Genomic DNA, 20,722 nt, shown 5'->3' on the forward strand with positions numbered 1-20,722 from the left:
GACAGAAATCCTGCAAATTATAAAGGCTGGACTTTTGAATATTTGGGTCAACAATCAGAAGGAAAATGAAATGCAAAGAAACCCAGTTGTTACATTCACGCTAAAAATCAAAGACTACTTAATGTAGTTGTCTCTTGCAAAGCCAGAGCTGAGATTCTATAGATTCACCTCCTAATTTACAAGATGTTTAGTTCAGATTAATATTTCTTTGCACTTCAATGATCCATTTGATAGTTTTGTATTTCCTGAAAGAAAATATCTACCTGCCACTTCACACAGAATTTTTCATTTCAAGCCCTGAAAATGACACCAGACCAAGAACAGAATACACAAAGCTGTAAAAATGCATCATTACTTCAAATAAAGTACAGAGAACATTTTATGTAAAAACTAAAGGGCAAATGGCATGAGATGCAGTCGTAACTCAGTAAAAGCCACCTAAGTTACTCTGCAAACAGTCTAGTGCCTAGATACATCTCGTAGACCAGTCCTGAGCCTATAATGGGGTTTTCTACCTGGACCAGTTGTTTACTGGGTACCACTCCCCCTCTGGCCATCATATGAAAGACAATGCCAACCCTGACTTTTTCAACTGCAGAGACGATCATAAAGGAGAGTTTTTTCCCCAAAGAGTCAGTGTGCAAGCAATGCTTCTCTTACCTTCAATGCCCAGTCGGATCTTCTTGAGCCCTCTTTCCTTCAGAACGGATTTGGCCACATCTCGATTTTCAATGTATTTGAAGAATCTATACAACTTTGTGCTGTAAATAACTAAAAATAGATTTTAATGAGGAAACACTATATTAAAAGATTAAACTTCTAGTCTTAACACACAAAGATTTATTTTTTTCACTGTTTTGCTTTACTTTTGTATTTCTATTTCAGAATATGGTGAAAGACTCGAGCTCCTGAGAAAAATGGCTAAAGGCACTGCGAAATGGGTTGGTTGTACACATCTGTTTCCCTATCAATTTAGTCTGTTTTACACACGAGTTTTTTTGGTAGATTTAGGAATGCAATAGGACAATTCACAGAGCAAACCACATTATATACTCCCAATGCCACCTCCACAAAAAAGACATCTCATTTTTTTTCCTGTTTGATGGAATTCCTGCAGACATTAGAAAATCTTTCCATTCTGCTTGCCATTATATAAGAGAGATCTGCAAATCAGTTTCAAGAAAACCCAGACTTCTGAAGCAGAACAAGAGGGATGCCTTTGAAATTTAGATTGTAGCACCTTAAAAGAAGGGACTGGGTTCCAATCCCATACAGCTGCAGAGATCCAAATCTACTGTTCATGAAAAGTATAAATGTAAAAGGCAGGTGTGTGCCTAACTAATTACTTAGGGTAGGGAGTATTTTTAATTGACATCCTTGAGACATAAAGGTCCTAGAGACCTGAGCCAATTGTGTTACTACATTACAACAGCCACATTTGGTCTATACTCACATCGAGCCTCCCTTCTTTAGGAAGAGCTGCAGGTTTGCATCCTCCAAAAATGTAAGGGTTTTTTTTTTTTTGGCATTTTGTTTTTTTTAATTAAAAAAACCCCAACCAAAACTGTAATACCTTGAAGAGACTTATAAGATTTTATACTACTGGAGTACAAAGAATATCTCAAGCTCCTACATGCCCCCACAAAACCCTGAATTTCAAGTTCACACACTGAAGGAATGTTTTCAGCTACAAGGACAGCACTGATGCTGTCCTTGCAGAGGGCACTCTGCTCACCAAACTGTTACACTTCCAAAATACTAAGACACTTCCCCCCCCACCGAAAAAAAACCCTCTAGTTGTTCTCCCACAGTAAACATGACTCCTACCCATTTTTCTCATCAAGCTCTTGCTGAAAAAGTATTTCCTTCTGCCTCATTGACTGACAATACCTTACTACAAAAAATTGCTTCTTTTTAGGTTAGATTTGAACATAAAATGCAACAGTATTTTGCTTCACAGAAGCATATAAGCAGAACTACCAAAACTAAGGGCTTTTTTGGTGATGCATTAGGGATGTTGTAAAGACTTTGCTTACAGCACTTATGTACAAAATGGTTAAATCGGCACATTTACTGCTACCTCTACCAAAGCATGGCTTGGTGGAAACAAAATAAACTTACTTTGTGAATACTCCTCTCCCATTTGTGGAGGATACTCTTCATCCCAGTCAACAACATCATCGTCTGTCAGCACAACAATGTGGCACTCCCTCTCACCACTCTGGGCACTGGCAACCATCAATGGGAGAATCATTTCTTCTAGATAAAACTCAAATTGTTTGCGAGCACCATCATTTGACAGTTCATGCATGAGAGCACCTGGAACAAAAGTTTAGGCACAGGCATATTTGAAAGCTTAGTAAAAAAATGAAGGCAGGAATAAGAAACAGCAGCAGTTATTTTGTAGTATTTACTGCAGAAAGCTTTGAAGACACTTAGTCTATTAGTTTGTATAAGATTAGAACTTTTTCCAATGTTTACCAGAAGCCACACCCGAAGTTCAAACTACTAGGACTGTCCTGCAGATATTAACATAATGTTGGGCAGACAGAGGAGTGACTTTGAGGAGTCCTCCTTCACATTTTACCACTGCTAAACATTTGGTTATTGTGTGTAAGACTCCCCTCGGGCTTCCTACAAGAAACACTGTTTAAGCCAGTTGCTGGAAGAGTAGAGCATGCAACCCACTTTCCATAAGCAGGAGCTTAATAACAAAGCCTCTCAAAACCCTCACAGCATGAGCTGCTAAATCCTTCTGCTGCGGACAAAGTGCACCAGGAGCGTGACTCAGCAGGTGACAGACCGTGAGGTGGTGGCACTGCTGGTGAAGGCACAGGTGCCCCACACAGGTCTCACAGCTGGAATGCCACCGCTTGGCCCTGCACCAGGAGATCACAGGAACCAAAGGCACAGGCCAGCTCATTTAAACTTTGGCTAAAACTTTGACTGGAAGGAACAAGCTGAAGAGACACGACACACTGGTGTGGGAGATGACCATGATGCACCCTACACCACCAAAGCTGTGCTACTTTTGCTAGCAGCACAGCTTAATTCTCTTAAGCAAGGAGTTGAATAAATGACCCTCCCTGTCCTCTGCAAAAAAGATACCACTTAATGTTACTGTATCTGTACTGCAAATGCATCAGAGTTTAAGTATTCCACAGAGCTGACCACAGCAGCAAAATATGTAATATCAGATATTGAAATATCAGAAACATTATGTTTCAGAAGGTGTACATCCATTGTCTTTGGGGCTTTATTACATAAGAGATAAAAAAGGATGGATTTTGCTCACGTAGTGTCAGACACATTCCTTACCTCAATAAAGGATACAATTTAGAATTGCCCCCCCATATATTTGCTTAAGGTAGTCTGTATAATTCAAACTATTTTAATAAATTCTGTACTTACTGAGATCTCTGCATTTAATAGTACTATACTCAAAAGAGATACAGAGATAGTCACATGCTTCTCTCAATTCAGGAATGGATATCCCATCAGGACAGCGTATCACTCCAGTCTTGTAGTAATCCTACAGTAATGCAGCAAACAAAAAAGACAATGCACTTCAATATTCACTGACAGAAACATTTCATCATTTCATTTATGATGCTTTCTCCACAAGCAAGCTCCCTAAAATGTAAGAGAGCAACATAGGTTAAGCTTTGTGAATTTGATTGTCCTCAAATTTATCAGTTTTCTGAGCCGCTTTCAGAGCAGTGAGCTCTGGTTAAAATTGTTATTTAAGTGACAACTATTAATACTGATCATTTTGGTGCATGTATACTGTCTTTTATCTATACTTCACTCAGCTTTTGCTATTCTGATTCTGCTGACAAAGGTGTATGGCAGCTCTGCTTGCCTGTGTAGATAGGAAATATGTAAGGGGTCATTTTCCTCAGACTGGAGTTTGCTTTGCTCCCCTTACCTGCGGTAAGTTAACTTCCAGTAGTCCGTTTCATTTAATTTCAGCACAAGAAAGGCTGAATATATCTGAACTAGGTGAACTAGATTCATAGAAGATGAACAAATTTCTCCCAGGCAGTATTTTTTTGGTTCATTTCATGTGTGTTTTCTCCCTCCCTGATTGTCACACACACATCTACAAAACCTAGGGGTGTTTTCATATCAAGTGCTTTTCCCCTTTAGAGAACAATATAGAAAAACAACATTTATTCCATCCACAAAGTCCAGATACGCAAGTACCGCTAAATCAAGAAGTTATGCCTCTTAATACTCATAGTGCTTGTCCTAATAGTACTTGCCCTTGAAAACTCACCAGAATAGCACGAAACACAGTGGAACCAATCCCTTCAGCAACTTCATACTCTCCTTTTTCATTAGGACGTGTAAAGTTATGTTCTCGGCCTGATCCAAACATCCTGCTCAAGAATAAAAGTAACCTGGTTAGAATTCCTTACCATTTTTTTTTGGTAAATCTGAAAAGTAAAATGTCAAAAATTGTACTGAAATGGCAGTGAAAAAAGAGTCTATTCTACCTTGTATGTATGTACACTGTTCAGTTGGGTTTATGTTTAGTAAGACTACTAGAAAATAGGAAGCAGTAACTCAGCAAAGTCTAGTTTTACTCTTCAATCTTAACTTGACAGTATCTTTTGATCAAAACAAAAGTTAGACCAGGCCATTTCCTGCCATTGCCAAAGGTGTGGGGGGGAACCCGAAATTAGTCGTCTTTGGCATCTGTGGGGTAAAATAGCAGAAGAACAGGTTTTCTTGTGAAATTCACATTATCTAATGACATTTGAGTTTAAGAAACAGAATTTAGTGTTCAAGTACATGCAACTCACCTCAGTTTCATTTAAAAGACTTAGTTAATTCAAAAGTTAAAATAACATTCTGATAGAAGATACCTGCATTTAGGGGTAGCATGTACAGCGTATTTCTCCCTCCAACAGGATGCAAGGAAAGTTAGACTAAGGAGAAAACTACAAGTCCCAAACAGTATTTGACTTTTTAAAATACACCACTGATACACAATTATTGGGGGCCCCCAATATAAGAAGGGTATAAATCTGCTCAGGCAGGTCCAGAGAAGGCCACAAAGATGATCAGGGGGCTGGAGCACTTTCTCTGTGAGGACAGGCTGAGAGAGTTGGGGGTGTTCAGCTGGAGAAGAGAAGGCTCTGGGGAGACCTTACAGTGGCCTTCCAGTACTTAAAGAGGCTACAGGAAAGATGGGGGGGACTCTGTATCAGGGAGTGTAGGGATAGAATGAGGGGCAATGGCTTTAAACTGAAAGAGGGTAGATTTAGATTAGATACAAGGCAGAAATTCTTCCCTGTGAGGGTGTTGAGGCCCTGGCACAGGTTGCCCAGAGACGCTGTGGCTGCCCCCTCCCTGGAAGGGTTCAAGGCCAGGTTGGACGGGGCTTTGGGCAACCTGGGCTAGTGGGAGGTGTCCCTGCCCATGACAGGGGGGTTGGAACTAGAGGACCTTTAAGGTGCCTTCCAACCCAAACCATTCTAAGAATGTATGAGTTACACCCTATGCTTACAAAAAGTATTGCCATCTAGTCTTTATTTGCAAATATACTCTGATGGCAAAGCTTTGCTCTCATACACACAACCCAAAGAAACAGCATTGGTGTACTGTGTGCATTTATAATGGAGAACAAAGTAACTTCTTCCACTTAATGACTGGACATGTGTTTCCTGACCACTCTTCAAGACAAGAAATAATATTTAGGAAAAAGTCACTCTAACAGGATATAGGCTTAAGGCAAATAATACAGCCTTATTATGGTTACTTTTACCTCCCAGAACATATTAGCTAAGCTGTTCCTGTTCAGTGTCCTGTGAAATGACATTGGGGGAAAGTAGGTTTATAAATAACTTGTGTTTTAGAGCAGTATTTCCGTATCTTTATTAACCTACTTTTGAATTAGCCTAAGATATAATAAGCTTGTTCCTTGAACCAATCCCAAAGGGAGAATAACTCAGCGCATACACACAAAAAAAATGTAGTGCATTGGCCAGCATCACTTACTCTGAGGCTGGGCATGGAAAAGCAAACGATTTCACCACATAACTTCACACTGGTGCACTCCCTGTTTGTTAGTCTGGATATTGACACGTATACATGTATGCATGTACTGTACAAATGCCTTACATCAATGATTTATTTCTATTATTACTTCTATTTATTCCCCTTTACAGTTTACACAGAGAAGCATTTTTTGCTTTCTCTGGAACTCTTCCCTGACTTTTCACAAAATAGGGAACCCAAGATACTATTTATCCCTCACAGCGGTGATCTAAACAAAGCAGAAATTGTTTAATCATATTTATTACCTGTACCTTGGCAAATAGCTTTATATAGATATGTATTTTAAGTATTTTAATGAAAAAGCTGAATCCCAAGTGGCACATTTCTTTCTTGCCACAAGTTCGTAAGTGGTGCTCTCTACATTTGGACAATGTAAAACCTGCCAGCATTTGAGCAAGTATACACTCTCTTCCCACCAAGTCAACATGTTAAATATGTTGCTCACTATAGTTTCTATAGAAAATACTACACACATATTGTGGACTTTCGTTTAACGATTGACCATTTTGAACGTTCAGTCTCTTTGCTGAGAGGCTCTGATCTGTTATACTGATAATCTATTTGACATTGCCCTGTCCAAAAAGCATTTCAGAAGATAAATGTTCTGAGCTTGAGTGTTGTCAGGGTAGGCCCATTAAGCAAAATAAATTCCTTCAAGGTTTTCCTCCTTGCTATTTTCAAAGAGACTATCTATACTCACTACTTTGTTTTATGAAGCAGCTAGCTTTAAAAAAAAAACAACAAGAGATAGAATGAGGCAGATTGAATACAGAAGCAAGGCCCAGCAAGATAGAAGGAAATGAGCACATCATGAAATGTTAATTTACTTATGAACTCTCTTGTCTCTAGGTAATAGACATCTATCGGCATCTCTGCCAAATACAGAGGAGAACTTAGATCTGACTTTTACCTTTGCAAACTGGTAATATTAAATGTTAGCAGATCAGCTGTAGCAATATAAGTTCAATAACTATTTAGACAGTTTTAATATCTACAAAGCAATTATGGCTCTCTTCTACAGTTAGAGATTAAAACAAAAAACAAGATACAAACCTGCCCAACATTGTATTAGGTTGTGCAGTAAAGATAGAAGGATCTACAACAAATCTGGTGTTATCCACTATGAGTGTTACTCGTTCAGAAGTTCTTAAATTTCGAGCTCCCTCTTTTCCATTTTCATATACAAATACCATTTCCCCACCAGCCTTGCAGCTCCCATCTGAACTTGACTGGCTACTGTTTCTGCTGCTGTTCCCCATGCTAACAACAGAACCGTTAGGGGAAGTCTTCTGAGGACGAGGGCTGCTTGGTCGAGATGAACTGTGATCTTTTTCTCGATCTTATGTGGGGACAAGATGGAAGGAGAAAAAAAAACAGGAAAGGAATTATAGATTTACATGAGCTCTATGCACTTTATGCCTTTCCAGGCACAAAACCTGGCAACTTGATACATTAAGTATGAACTCTTTCAATTAAATCTATTCTACTTAAAGAAACCTTCAAAAAATAACTGTCCATATATGAGATTCTGAAGTTTCTACCACTTCGGCAAAGCCATCTCACCTCCCCAAAGCCTTTACAACAAAAATTTAGCATTCTAGTACTGAAAAAGCAACTCAATATAATGTAGAAGCTATGCATCACAGTTGGTGTTTATTGCTGTATTTCAAACAAACAAAGTTTTGTCATCAAAAGAGAAGTGTTTCCTACATTTCTAAATACCTAAACCCTACCAAGTAAAGGGGAAGTGTTTAGTCAATTATGTTATTATAAAAATTAGATTGCTCTTGTGATTTACACTAAATAAGAACATCATGTAGGAATACACACTGCAGACTGAAGAAAGAGTTACGACCTATCACGAAAGGGTAGTCCCAGCCCAGGACACATGCAAAAAATCTGCATGTTGTGACATCAACAAATAATGGTTTTTATTGTACTCTTTTAACATAATGGTAATTAAATTTAAGAATTTTAATCCTGAAATGCTATAGATCTGAACACACCAGAATGATACTGTCTTGTTGGTGAAGTAACATTCCTGATGCATGGAGTGAGCTGAGATTCTGCTCTTTCATGGGATGAGTCACGAGATCTGTCACTCGATCTGCGTCTGTCCCTTGATCTCTCATGTCCACCACTTGCACCATGGAGGCTCATTTTTGTGTAGTCTATTCCTTTAGCAATACGAGATGAGGTGCTGAAAACACAAATAAGAGAAACATTTAGCATTTCAAAATTTCAGAAACGTTATACATTTGAATTTTAAAGGCACTCACACTCCACGCACACATTCTGAAGATTAGTCTTTTCCATACAGCCTGATCAGTTGAGCCTGCCCATGAACCTGTATTCACAGAAATCCCTTCCAGAACAGGTAAGTCAAATAGAACTGAGCATTTAATTTTGATGCTTACTGTTAAATTAAATGTTCTAATCAAACCACAAAATTAAAAGTTAGGGGTCATTTTTCCAGTGAAACCTGTTTTGGAAAACCCTTCTCAGAGCACAGGCTTTTCGTACCGACTGCACTCTTTTCAGCAACTTGTCCTTTACAAAGGTGGTCAGCCTTACACTAATGGATACATCAAGACACACCAGCCAAGGGTTTATTTCTGGGCATTCTTTTTAAAATTTTCAGTTACTCTTAGAAGGAACAATAGTAAGCCACCACAACCCAGACAGCAAACATACAAACTGTATTATTAAAGCCAAGACCTACAACACTGTCAGTAACAAGTAGGATATTTGTTCTAAACTAGCAAATCTTAATGTAACAATTTAAGATTTTTTTTTTTAGATTAAATTATGTTACATTCCTTAAATTAAGTTACTGATTACATTTTGAAATTATTAAACCTAGCAACAAAACCAGTCAGTTTCAAGATCCAGTACTCCCAGAAACTATCTAAAAATTAAATATCAAATTGCAACAGCTACTGTTGAATTTTACTAAAAATACTTATGCTTTTTATTTGTACTCTTTAAAACAGAATTTTTTACATCAGGACAGCACAGACAAATCTGTGTCCTTGCACCCCACTGGTATTCCTAAATCCATTCCTTTGCTATTTGCCTTTCAAGTGTGGGCATGACAACACTCCTTATTTATGGGTTTAACTGAAGAACTTTCCAAAAGCCTCAGGTACTGGATAACTGAGACAGACATCTCCACAGCTACAAGGTCTGACAGACAAAGAAGGGTCATAATTTCCCACAGGAGCCTCAGTGCCCCACTTGCTCGCAGCCTGCAAATCCCACAGCTTTTACCAAGAGACCTTAAATATGACTGCTAGGAATGCCATAGGATTCAGTAACACAAAGAGGTAAGAATAACAGCCTAGCTAAGAAAAGCACAACAAATTTTAAAAGCATGAACTGTACAAGTAAATTGAGCAGAATGTTCTCTTTCTTAGAAGTAACAAGGGAAAAAAAAATTAAAGACTATTCAAAAAAGTAAACATCTAGCATGACATGTTTCAGCTTCAGGTTTCAGTGACTGGTAAGAAGAGCTTCAATCAGGACAAAAAGACTATGATAGATCTTATGCAGTTTACATTGGCACAAAATGAGTATTAGCACAATGCAAAGAATAAGAAATATATCTCTCAGCTAAGGAACACAAGCTTCTCCCCACCCCATTTAAATGAGGGAAGGATCTTGTATCTCAAAGCAGAAGTTTGGTGCAGAGAGAATCTACTGCAATACTGTTTCCTGCCAAGCTTAAAATATGCTGCAATAAGACATGCATCTTTAGGATGTGAAGTCAGCCAAAGGTCTATTGAATAAGGTGAAAGAACTGCAAGCCTTGCTTACAGCTGGAAATGTTCAGATTTATAGTCCAAGAATAAAGATGATCCAACCATTTTCATTAAAAGGAAATAGAATTTTCTTCAGGCCTTCTACTGCAATCTGAACGTATTAAGATATATAGCATTTCAGCATGGCTAACGTGTCTCTTTATTGTTTTACTCCTCTATTAGAGAAAGATAAATTTTGTATTATGAAAGTGAAGTGTGCAAAAGTTTGCAGGAGTGAGATCTGCAAAGCTCCCTTTCAAGAACATCAACAATTTAGGAAAACCTTTGCATCTTTTCTTCCATATATATATATGCACATACAAAACACAATTACTTTATTAGGTACAAAATATGCCCACAAATTATCAGAAATGTGGATTACAGCCTATAATTAAAATCTAACCTGAAACCAAAGTCTGACCCCTGTTTATATATGATATTCATTACTACTACAGCTAAACTTCCCAAGAAATGGTCAAACTTTTAAAAAAAACCCACCTCTATCTCACCTGTGTGTTTACATTTGTGCATCACGGTATAACCAACCATCCCACAAAGGGGGGGTGGGTGTGGGTGTGTATGTGCGTGTGTGTGCGGAGCACTCGAACACATACATAGCAGTCCTGTGACAAAATATCTCAGCAAATCCTAATAAAGCCCCATGTGATCAGGCCTTTGTTAAAACAGTGCCTTGATCCTAGCCCAGATAATATTTCTAACCATGCTGCGAGAAACCAGAGTTTTGCAGGTGCCACATTTTATAGTATTGAAATGTATGACTCACTGTTTCTCAATAGCTAAAGTACTTTAGTTGCTTTAAATAAGGGTAACACAGTAGAAAATGAAACTGAACCACTGTAAGGATATGCAGGCTTATCACGCATTTTGGCAGAGCAGACATGAATTACCCTTTAACAGAGAAGGCAATTAAAATGCGATTCTTAATCCAGAAAACCATCTAGAGCCACATTACCCTCTAAGCAGTGATTCAGAGTTCACACTGAAGTAGGGCAAACCCTAGTTAATAATCTCTTTACAGGAGTTGAGAAAAACAGGTGCTACAGGAAGTAACACTGACTCAGCTGGCATCATACTTCCTCCTTAGTCACGTCTGAATAAAGGACTAAACACGCTGGGCACGACTGTTTCAGCTATACCTTCCCCATATGGGAACTGGGGCTACTTCTGCCTTGGTTCACACAGCCAGCAAGACCAGGAGGAGGGGGCAGCGTGCACGGATTTACGTGCCTCCTGCTGCCAGCCACATCCGTCCCTTCGGAGCACAGGCACACGAGCCATCAATTCAGCATGGCACACTATGAAAGAGGAAGAGGTCGCCAGCTGGAGAAGGACAGGATACTTAAATATTAAAACAATTGTTTCTGAAACAGATAGATTAGTAAATAATCTCAAAGAGCTGTTCAAAGTGCAGCTGGCCACACCATTCATTTGCTTGCTTCCATGTTGTACTTTCCTCCCTGTAATGTACAGATGAATGCTAACTGTGAGACTGGCACGTTACCCATTAGCCAGAAGATGCAAGCCAGAATCGTAAGATTTCTGAGAATTCAAGCAGTTTGGCTTGAGGCAGCACCATCTGAATCATGAATCTTCACTCATCTTAGTAACAGTCATCTAAAATGTCAATCTTAAATCTCATCACTGTTGAGTCACAATACACAAAAAAAATAAATGTATTTCTTTGATCGGTTGCATGTATACCTGACAAAATCTGGAGTTCCATCTGACAGCATGTGTACTCAGATAAATACCCACTGATATACAACTTTGCTCTACAATAAACAAGACAACAAAATTGAGTTCCAATCTGAACAAAGAGAAAATAAAGAGGTGGAATCTAGCACGTGGGAAGAGACGGTCACTGGCTTTACCCTGCAACATTTGGCTAGGAAAAACTGTGTCACAGAGCTACTCTATCAGTTAGTCTGGATAAAGAGCTACATCTGTGGACAGTACATATGAAAGACCACCTGTGGCTTCTATTTTCCTGTAAAGAGGCTTTAGAAGAAGTTGCAAGTGTTCAAAAAAATGAAGACATCAGAACTACCGAATGATTTTGATTTTTTTGATAGAAGGACTTAATAATACCATTTTTTCCCTGCTAACAAAGCCATTGGGGACAGGAGGTTGCTTCCACAGGGAAATGCAAAAACTCTTCACTCCATACCAGCAGTGTGCAGAACTTTAATTACACACCTGTCCCCAGCGACACAGGCAAGCCAAACTGGCATTCACTAGGGAGTTCCTGAGTTGTGTCGATGCAGCTACCTACCTACACCTATGGAAAAAAGCAGCTTTTTTGTCACTGACTGACAAAAGCAGAGCTGCCCCATTTGCAAGAACAGGCAAACTGTTAGGCAGTATAGTGGTTCACAGAAGCATTCTGCAGACCAGATAAAACACCAGTACTTCCCAAACAGCAGAAAACTGCTGATAATTAAAAGTGCCAGGAAGCCGCTGGTCTCATGCGGCACCTGGCTGCCGTACTAGATTAATCTGTAATTTCAGCCTACAACAGTCAGTGGTGCTCTGCACAGTGCATGACTTCAGTCCTCCAAGAAAGTCATTACAGTTTCAGATTTCTATCTCACTCTGAAGAGACCTATTTGCAATGTCAACTTTCAATTAATTTCCCAGTCAAGGACCACCAGCTGCACACCGTACTGTAGAAGCCATGGGCAATGACTGAGGCACAACACCAGCCCATAAGCAAAATTTCCTCCTGTGTGCTTAATAACATAGAGCATTTAATTTAAAACCGTAAAAGAGAAAAAGTACCCCAACATTTTAAACACACAGCCTCAGTCCCGGGTGAGGGGGGGACATGACACCAAACCAACAACCCTATAAATATTGGTATATTTAGACAATCTTCATAAATTCAACATACAGGTTTTCCTGGCTCCAAAGGAACATTGGGACACTAGCACTGCACCCATTCAAGAACTTTAAGTCAGTGATAGATTTTTTTTTTCCCCTCAGTCAGGGATCAAGGAAGGTCTGCCTTTGTAAAGGGAAGAGGCATTTTCTTTAAAAGCAGTTGCCTCACAAAGGAAACCAAATAAGCTCAAGGCTGTACTTAAGCAAACCTATTTAATATAATGTAAAGGAGGAAAGAGAGTACCATCAAAATGGCACACTTGTCATACTGGTATGCTTCCTATTTTTGCAGTAAGGGAAGAGCTGTTTTTAAAAAATATAAATGCTCTTCAATTTAACGATGCTTTGCAGTCATCTGTGGAAGGAGAGCTTCAGTTTGTCTTTATACATAACAACATATTGCTCTGAATATATTACTAATGATTAAAAGAAGTCATTAAACTGAATTAATTGAAGTCATTAAACTGAATTAATTATACTGCCAAAACAATTAGCATGTATTCCAATACAAAAACTTCATGTGCATCCTACTGAATACTGCCAATAAACATATTTGTTTTATAAAACTGGCTCTTGTCTACACAGAATTATGGTGCTAAACTAATATACTTATTACCCCCCAAACCTTATCTAAATGTTAAGGATGCCGCAGTGGAATATTAACCAAGACTTTTACCCTTTTTCTCCCCCTTTATCTTCTAAAACTTATATTAACTAACTCAAAATACAAACTTAGATCCAATCCTTTCCTAGGATAAGTCACATAATCAACACTTGTAGAATAGAGATATAGAGCTTTATCTATACACTAAGTTACAGATACAATGCTATAAGGCTTTAGAAGAAATCAAATCTATTCTGCTCCCATTGCTAGGACTTACACAATGACAATGCTTATGCCCCTCTTCCTCCCCCTGAAGTCTGTTCTTTGTCAGCAGACATTTCAATTGACCAGTGCACACAAAGGACAGTACTTTTCCTCATTCTTCTCCTTAATAATGCCCACAGATTATTCCTGTTAACACATACGCACCTTCCTCTTGTATCTATCAGGGAGGAAACACAAAAGCATGGAAATAATTTTGAAATCAGAGCACAAAGGAATTCTGTTCCTTCCAAGAAAGCAGCTTTGAAAGCCAGATCAGCATCCTTTGGCATTACTTGTTAAGTTCAGCATATTTGATATTTCCATCATTTCTTCAGTAGTTCACTGCACCATCAGCGAGCCTTACTTTTTCCTCCATCATCTTCCCCTCAAGGATAAGAGATTGTGGCTATACAGTCCATTAAGTGTTCAAAGACGCAAACCCCTCTAGATATTAATTCAATTCAATTTCTCACAGTCACTGACTCAGCCATGCGTAGTGCAATACTGACGTCTGACCTCGCAGCCTCCTGTGAGCTGAATTCATACTTGCCGTTTCCCCATCTCTAAGCAGCCATTGGGTACCGCGACTGACAGGCAGGGTGGGGAGCGTGCGAGAGGAGAGCTGCTCGGTACCCTGCCAAGTACCATCTGCGAAGCTATTCTAGTCCTGCCAGCTTGTCAGGTTTCAACACACAAACACCACATCTGAAAAGGGTATTGCTAACTTTCTCTTGTCACATCTCTCATTTGTGTTCGTGATCATTCAAGATAGACAAATCCATGCAAGTTTCAGGGAACAGTTAATTTGTTCCTGTAAAGTCTGCCTGGATTAATACCTAAAAGGAATTCACCTTCGACCGAGTTCATAAGCAGGTACAGCAATAGCCTTTTGAGAACAAGGCAGCACAGCCTCCATTTTTTAACTACAAACATCCCTTTTCCAGCAAGTCTATGCCATGAAAAATGTACTATGCTTTGTGACAATCTAAACACTAGTATATAATTACACTCATCAGTATGTTTACTGATCAGAAATCATTTCGCCAAGTCCTGAGGTAGTGCACCTTCACATCAATAGGTCAGCAAATGCTTGACAACAAGTCAAGCCCACTGAGGACAAAAAGCAACAAAGCCAATTAAGACACATGTCAGGATAACATTTTCTGAAGGTTTTTTCTTTGGGGGAGGATAAGTAAGCGTTATGCTACAGTTTTTTCTAAATCATTCTTTTTAGAATGTCTGTAGGCTGGTTTAAGGAGCCACAATACACTGGAGGAATAGTTTAAAAGCAAGACTTATAATAAATAAAAATCAAGATGTCATAAGCAGTAGAGTGGAAGTTAAAATATGATGAAAGCTGAAGGAATAAGGGAGATTGTTCAGCAAAAGACTGCAGCTATAAAGAGGAAGTCAGTGAGAAAAACAAGAGACTTGCAATTAGAAAGGCAGGAGAGCACTGGCATTCTAGACTGAAGAGTCAGCACTTTAGACATGGAAGGAAAATTTCTGCTCACACAACTACAATTACCCAAGCCAGTGAAGTTTCTCCTAGTTTTAGGGTCTTGTGAGGGTTCACTCAACCACCTTCCCCATGCCCAAAGGGTAGAATAACCATCACAGTCTTCTAAGACTTTTCTTTCCTTCAAAATAAGCCATGGAAGACATGGCTATAATAAGATATACAGAAAACATGCTGGGAAAACCTTAGGCACTTTTTTGCCTCCAATAGAACAGTCCCACAGCAGCAAAAAAAGTACAAGCACACCCAGGTTCTTTCAGCACTGGCTACCTATATGGGGTCTTTTCTCCACAGCATAATTAGCACTTTTTGTTCTCCTTTACTCCTATTTCAGGTAGAAAGAACATGCCATGGACAGATTAGCTCCTGATTTCCACAAAACTACCCCTCAGGCCAGGACATGCACCCATCAAAATCTTGTAGAAGCACAATGCATCAGTCGAACTTAACTTGGGGCTCCACCACCAGTCAGAAAGCCCTCGGAAAGAATTCTCTCTGCTTAATTTGGGGGGTGTTACATGATCTTCCCTCAGCTCAACACAGCAACTCTGTGAACACTTTCCTGCTCCAAAATTCTTAAATAATCACATAATTTTGGTCTTCAGTGAGCTCTCTCCACGATGAGTAATATATTTCTTAGTAATTCAGTTCCATTTCAGGATGGAAAAAACAAAAAATCTCATGAGTGTTTAGCTGCCAAAGGGATTTTTCAAGCAGTGAAAAATTAACCTTTAGATAGGTACACGTTCATACCTTATCACTTCTGCCAAGCTCCCCAAATACACGACCTACATAAAAGAACACTGGTTGCCTTTTATTTGTATAGCAATTCCTATACCATTTTTAAAACAGGATGTTAGGTAAAAATCAAAGTTTAAGAAACTCAGAAGCACATTCTCCTTGGAACTGGAAAGTACCTCCACGTATTAAAAACTAGCTTCAGAGTTCAAAAGAACTGGGTCCAAACAGTTACCAAACCTGTATCTAGCCATTATAGTTTCTTCTCTCAGAGCAGAACAGAGCAGACAGCAATGCAGAAAAGAGTCGTCCATAAAAATTCAAAGGCATAATAGTTCTGAGCATAATCACTTCACCTCTAAAGTACTTTGTGTCTTAATTAAAAGCCAGGGTCTGATTGAGTTTTGCATGATGCCAAAGTCTACCACAAATAATAACTAATGATATTTGGAAAAGGTCATTTGTGCGCTGAAGAAGTTCAAGAGGATTTAGCGTTTGCTTTTGCAGAGAAAGTCACTAAGTTTTCCTTCTCAACGGTGTTCACAAACTGCCATTTCAGAAATGAAGGATGTCAAAAATCAAGAGGAAAAAAAACACCAAAGAACTGTTTAAGATCACTCACTATACTTTAGATACCTTATAAAAAATTGGTAGATTGATGCTTTTAAAAGCCATCACTGAGTGCAGCCCATTTACCTAGATTCCAAGAACACCTCTTCCCAGCCCATCTTAGTTTCTTCTGATGGCTTTACATTCTAGTGCCAACAAAATCTAGATGAAGAGATCCTGATCTGCCAATAACAGGTTGCAATTAAGAGCAGGCATGTTAGCAGTTACCTTAAAGCAGGTGACGCACAGTAATTCATAGACTATGACCTGAGCCCATGACAAAAGTAGGCCTAATTATTTTCACATTATACATCGCGGAGGCCTGCCCCATGCTATAGAGTGTTCAACCACAGAAATCCAATTTACACGAAAAGAAATAAAACCCATCCTGCAGTGCAAAACAGATTATACATTCTGATATCATTCCAGAGATGAGAAAAGGACACTTCTGGGGGATGCTTACAAAACACTGAGGCAAGTGGCATTTCCATTCACAACCCATGAATGCATCCTCCCAGCATGCAAAAAATAATATTACAGAAAAAAAAACTCTCCGCCTTCAGCATCTGCACAATAACTTGTCATCTATGGAAAATTTTTCAAAGAAGTTGAAGATTGCTCAAAGATTCAAGAGGTTCAGGAGTCATGACAACAGAACCACAGCACAGCCCCATTTTGTTCATTAATGCAGTAGGGCAGGCAGGACTCTGAATCTAATGCTATCTAAATAGAATGAACAAACAAGGAACTATCAAATGGGACTAGAACCGAAGCAGATTTAGAAAATTAAATCCAAGAAAAATCTTAAGGAAGAAGCAAATTTAAGCCATGGATTTTTCACCACAACTCCAGAGAAAGCATTTGGTACAACAGAATTAGAATTAAAGTCTTCCAACAACAACAAAAACTATAACTCTATAGAGAAATTACATGCGGGAAGCTAATAATCAATGAAAAATTAAATAGAAAATACAGAACAGCAATACCTAATAATGAAAATACAATTCAGAGACCATTTACTTGAACCTTAGCCACCGTTTAGTCAAGATATGGTTCCCAAAAGTTTTCTTCCATCTTATTTGGGTACTTAAATAAAAAGCATCTCAAAGATTTTTGTAATAGCTTGAACAAACAAGACTGTTAGTATCATTTAGTTACAGTCAGCTTTAACAACATGTAATTTCATCCTGTCAGGCTCTTTAAATTTATACCAACGTCCATTTGCATTATATTTTTGGTCCTTGTTTTCTCAATCTCTCCCTTCTGAGTTTTCCGTTACATTCCCCATCTCAGAAGGAGTAAGAAAAAGGAGGAGAGAAAACAATGGTACAACTTGCCAGAGGTTTCACAAACTGGACACCCATCAAACTAGAGAGAAAAGGTTCTTATGCTAACCTGTGTGTTTAATACATACACCCCCTTAGATATTTTTGCCACACATCCTTTGCCTCAAACAGGTGGCACAGCGAAGGGAGCTGAATCCCATTGCTATCCTTGTTGCCACATAAGCCTTACACACAGAAGGACAGCTCACAGTCCTAGATTACGTTTTCTATGAGTCTAGAAAATTATCTAAGCTATTTTAAGAATGTTAAGACTGCAGGACTAAACACTCCAAAGCATCAAGAAGTGACAAGCTAAGCATCTACCTGAAATATTACTCCGTTGCTGAGATTTATTATCAAGTTCTTATTTCACCATTACACTTTTCAAACCTGAAGTATTTTTTTCCTTATGATAACAAGGCATAAGTGCAAGACAAATAAGACTGCGGTACTCAAACCTTTTAAAAAAACAGTTCTGTTCAAGTCATATATCACTAAAACAGGTCTCCAACAGCATTTTTCCCCTCACACTGTATTTTTCATATAGACTTTCACTTGTCTGGAGAAAGTGTCAATTAAGTCACAAATAATAGTAATATGTCTATATTCAGCCACCCAAAACTCAGTTATTCAAAAGCCTAAACAAAATGAAGTACTCTATTTTCCAATAATTAGATTCGCTGAAGTAATCAAGTATCTCAAAGGAACAAGGTAACAAAGTATTTCTCCTGAATTTATTCCTTATTCTATTACAACCTCAAGCCATTAGTTGGATTCTCATTTTCAAAGATTTCCAAAATGTGTCTATATTATTGGGGGGAGGGGAATCAGATCTTAGCTTGAATACTATATCCCTACCATACACATTACAAACGTCCATAAAACACTGGCTGTTCGGCATTTTGTTGGAAACACAAATAGTGTTTTGCCAGAAATATGTCCAACATAGCTGCCATTATTTTAGAGGCATACATTTCATACCTTCTGATGTGTGAACCTTGAATTCAGATCAACAGCAGCCTTTCTGAAAAGCATAGGCCATAGAGTTCCTTAACTCCTATCTGCATAAAAAAAAAATCTTTCCAGAAAGCTGCACAGCTTTTTATTTAAACATTTCCCCAAAACAGATAATCCACAACAGACCACACATGGTAAGACACGTGCACTGTTTCTCTGGACTGGATTTACCTAGCTTTAGCTTCCAGCTACTACACTTTACTACAAATTTGCCTAGTGACTAAAGCTCATCATCATAATGCTGTGTTTCTGCAAGGATCTTTAGAGATTGATCAAGATGTCAATTTAACTTGTGAGTTTTCCCTGTCTCAGAAGATATTTAATAACTTCTATGTCTTCAGAATCCCCTCTAATCAAAACAGTCCCTGAACTGCTGACTTCCAGTAACTCCACTATACATTTAACAGCTGCATTAGCCCTTTTGACCATATAATGTTATTGGAGACTTATGTTCAATTGCGCACCCACTGAGACACTGTTCTTTACAGTGCCAATGCTACCAACGGTCAGGAGTTGATGTAGTCTACAAAAATGGCCTACATGCTTTGTTCCTGAATGTCTAACTTTGTATTCAGTCATATGAAGAATGCATGGTCATTTGCACCCACTTTATCAAACCACTCAGATCACCTGCTATTAACAAGTCCTTTTCATTATTTAACAGTCCCCATCATGGGTCATCTGCATCAGTATCAGTTTTAGGTTTTATTCCAGATCACCAGTCATGGGAGGTAGCACAGGATCAGAGATGAACTACATCAACTGGACTGAGCAATGAATCACCCATTTACAATCACACTCCGAGGCCTGACAGTGAACAGTCCTCAACTCTATACAACGCTCTGTGATATCTATATTGTTCTTTTGCTGATATTGTGCCACATTTTGATCCTAAATAAGCAGCACAGATCAACCCTTTACCAGACACCATCATCTTAATAAAAACATCAGCTGTACAAAGCTATATTCCATAAGCCTACACCAACCAGTAGCACCGGCCACCCTCTTGGTTCTGTGTTAACCGTTCCATTATTCACATCACTGACAGGCCTATAATTACGTGGGTCTCCCTGTAAGCCTTTTAATTATTGGTGCATTTTTTTTCCTGCTCTCTTGGATGCCTCACAATTAACTAAGATTTAACGACAGGAAAATAACCCACAATATTAATTGCCCACAGACTACTTTGGGCAACACTTGAGTCCAGTTTATCTGGATCTATGCAATAAAAATGTGAATTAAGTTGCTGTTATTGAATGTGCTCCTTAGCTCTTTTCCTATCATCTTGCAAGTGGGAAAGCTTAAATCGCTAACAATTTTAGCGAGCTAACAGAAATGTTTTAGTTATATTTAGCACTTCTAAAAGGGCAAAGTACTTGGAAGATACACACTTATTTGGATGCTTATATATACTTCCAGCAACATGCTTCTTCACATATACTTGCTAGATGACTAATTGCTTTGCTTAGTTCATTTTTGAACACTATACGCTGGAAAAACACTATTTCATGTCATCTTCAAATGAAGAAACATTAAAAAAAACATTCTTACAGTGAGGGATGCAGGTGAAAGCAAGATCTGACACAGCTTTACAAAGTAAGTGCTGTAGAGCGCGATACTTGCATGCAAGCAACTATTAGTTATCACCATGAACAAGCTGCACATATTTTAAGCATGCTACTAACAGAATATCAACTAAAAAGTGATGAACAGAATGTAACTCCTAGTAAGCACCCCCAAAAAATTCATATATTTAGTCATACAACTGGTGTTCTGATATGCACACAAGGGATTTAGTTTTTTAAAAAAGACTAAAATCCCACCCACAGCAAAACAAATCTAAGCACAGATTAGGGAAGCTGACAAATCAGTTAGAAAA

At 38.6% G+C, this 20,722-nt stretch overlaps 1 protein-coding gene across 14 annotated transcripts in view; it reads right to left on the bottom strand.

Annotated features, from left to right (window-relative positions):
• Positions 1-20,722, bottom strand: part of BTBD10 (BTB domain containing 10) — a 30,164-nt gene that overhangs the window by 1,916 nt on the left and 7,526 nt on the right. For 12 of the 14 annotated variants that reach the window (XM_074842408.1, XM_074842414.1, XM_074842412.1 and 9 more), the window contains 6 exons: positions 8,073-8,266; positions 7,120-7,405; positions 4,280-4,382; positions 3,412-3,532; positions 2,122-2,319; positions 661-771 (listed from right to left, as the gene is read on the bottom strand). In XM_074842408.1, coding sequence (XP_074698509.1) covers positions 661-771; positions 2,122-2,319; positions 3,412-3,532; positions 4,280-4,382; positions 7,120-7,405; positions 8,073-8,266 — 1,013 coding nt within the window. Of the gene's footprint in view, positions 1-660; positions 772-2,121; positions 2,320-3,411; positions 3,533-4,279; positions 4,383-7,119; positions 7,406-8,072; positions 8,267-13,800; positions 14,078-18,807; positions 18,829-20,722 lie in introns of those variants that run through there. The other 2 variants (XM_074842415.1, XM_074842400.1) reach the window with 2 other exon arrangements.

Source organism: Strix aluco, chromosome 16 (genome assembly GCF_031877795.1).
Source record: "Strix aluco isolate bStrAlu1 chromosome 16, bStrAlu1.hap1, whole genome shotgun sequence".
Lineage (NCBI taxonomy): Eukaryota > Metazoa > Chordata > Aves > Strigiformes > Strigidae > Strix > Strix aluco.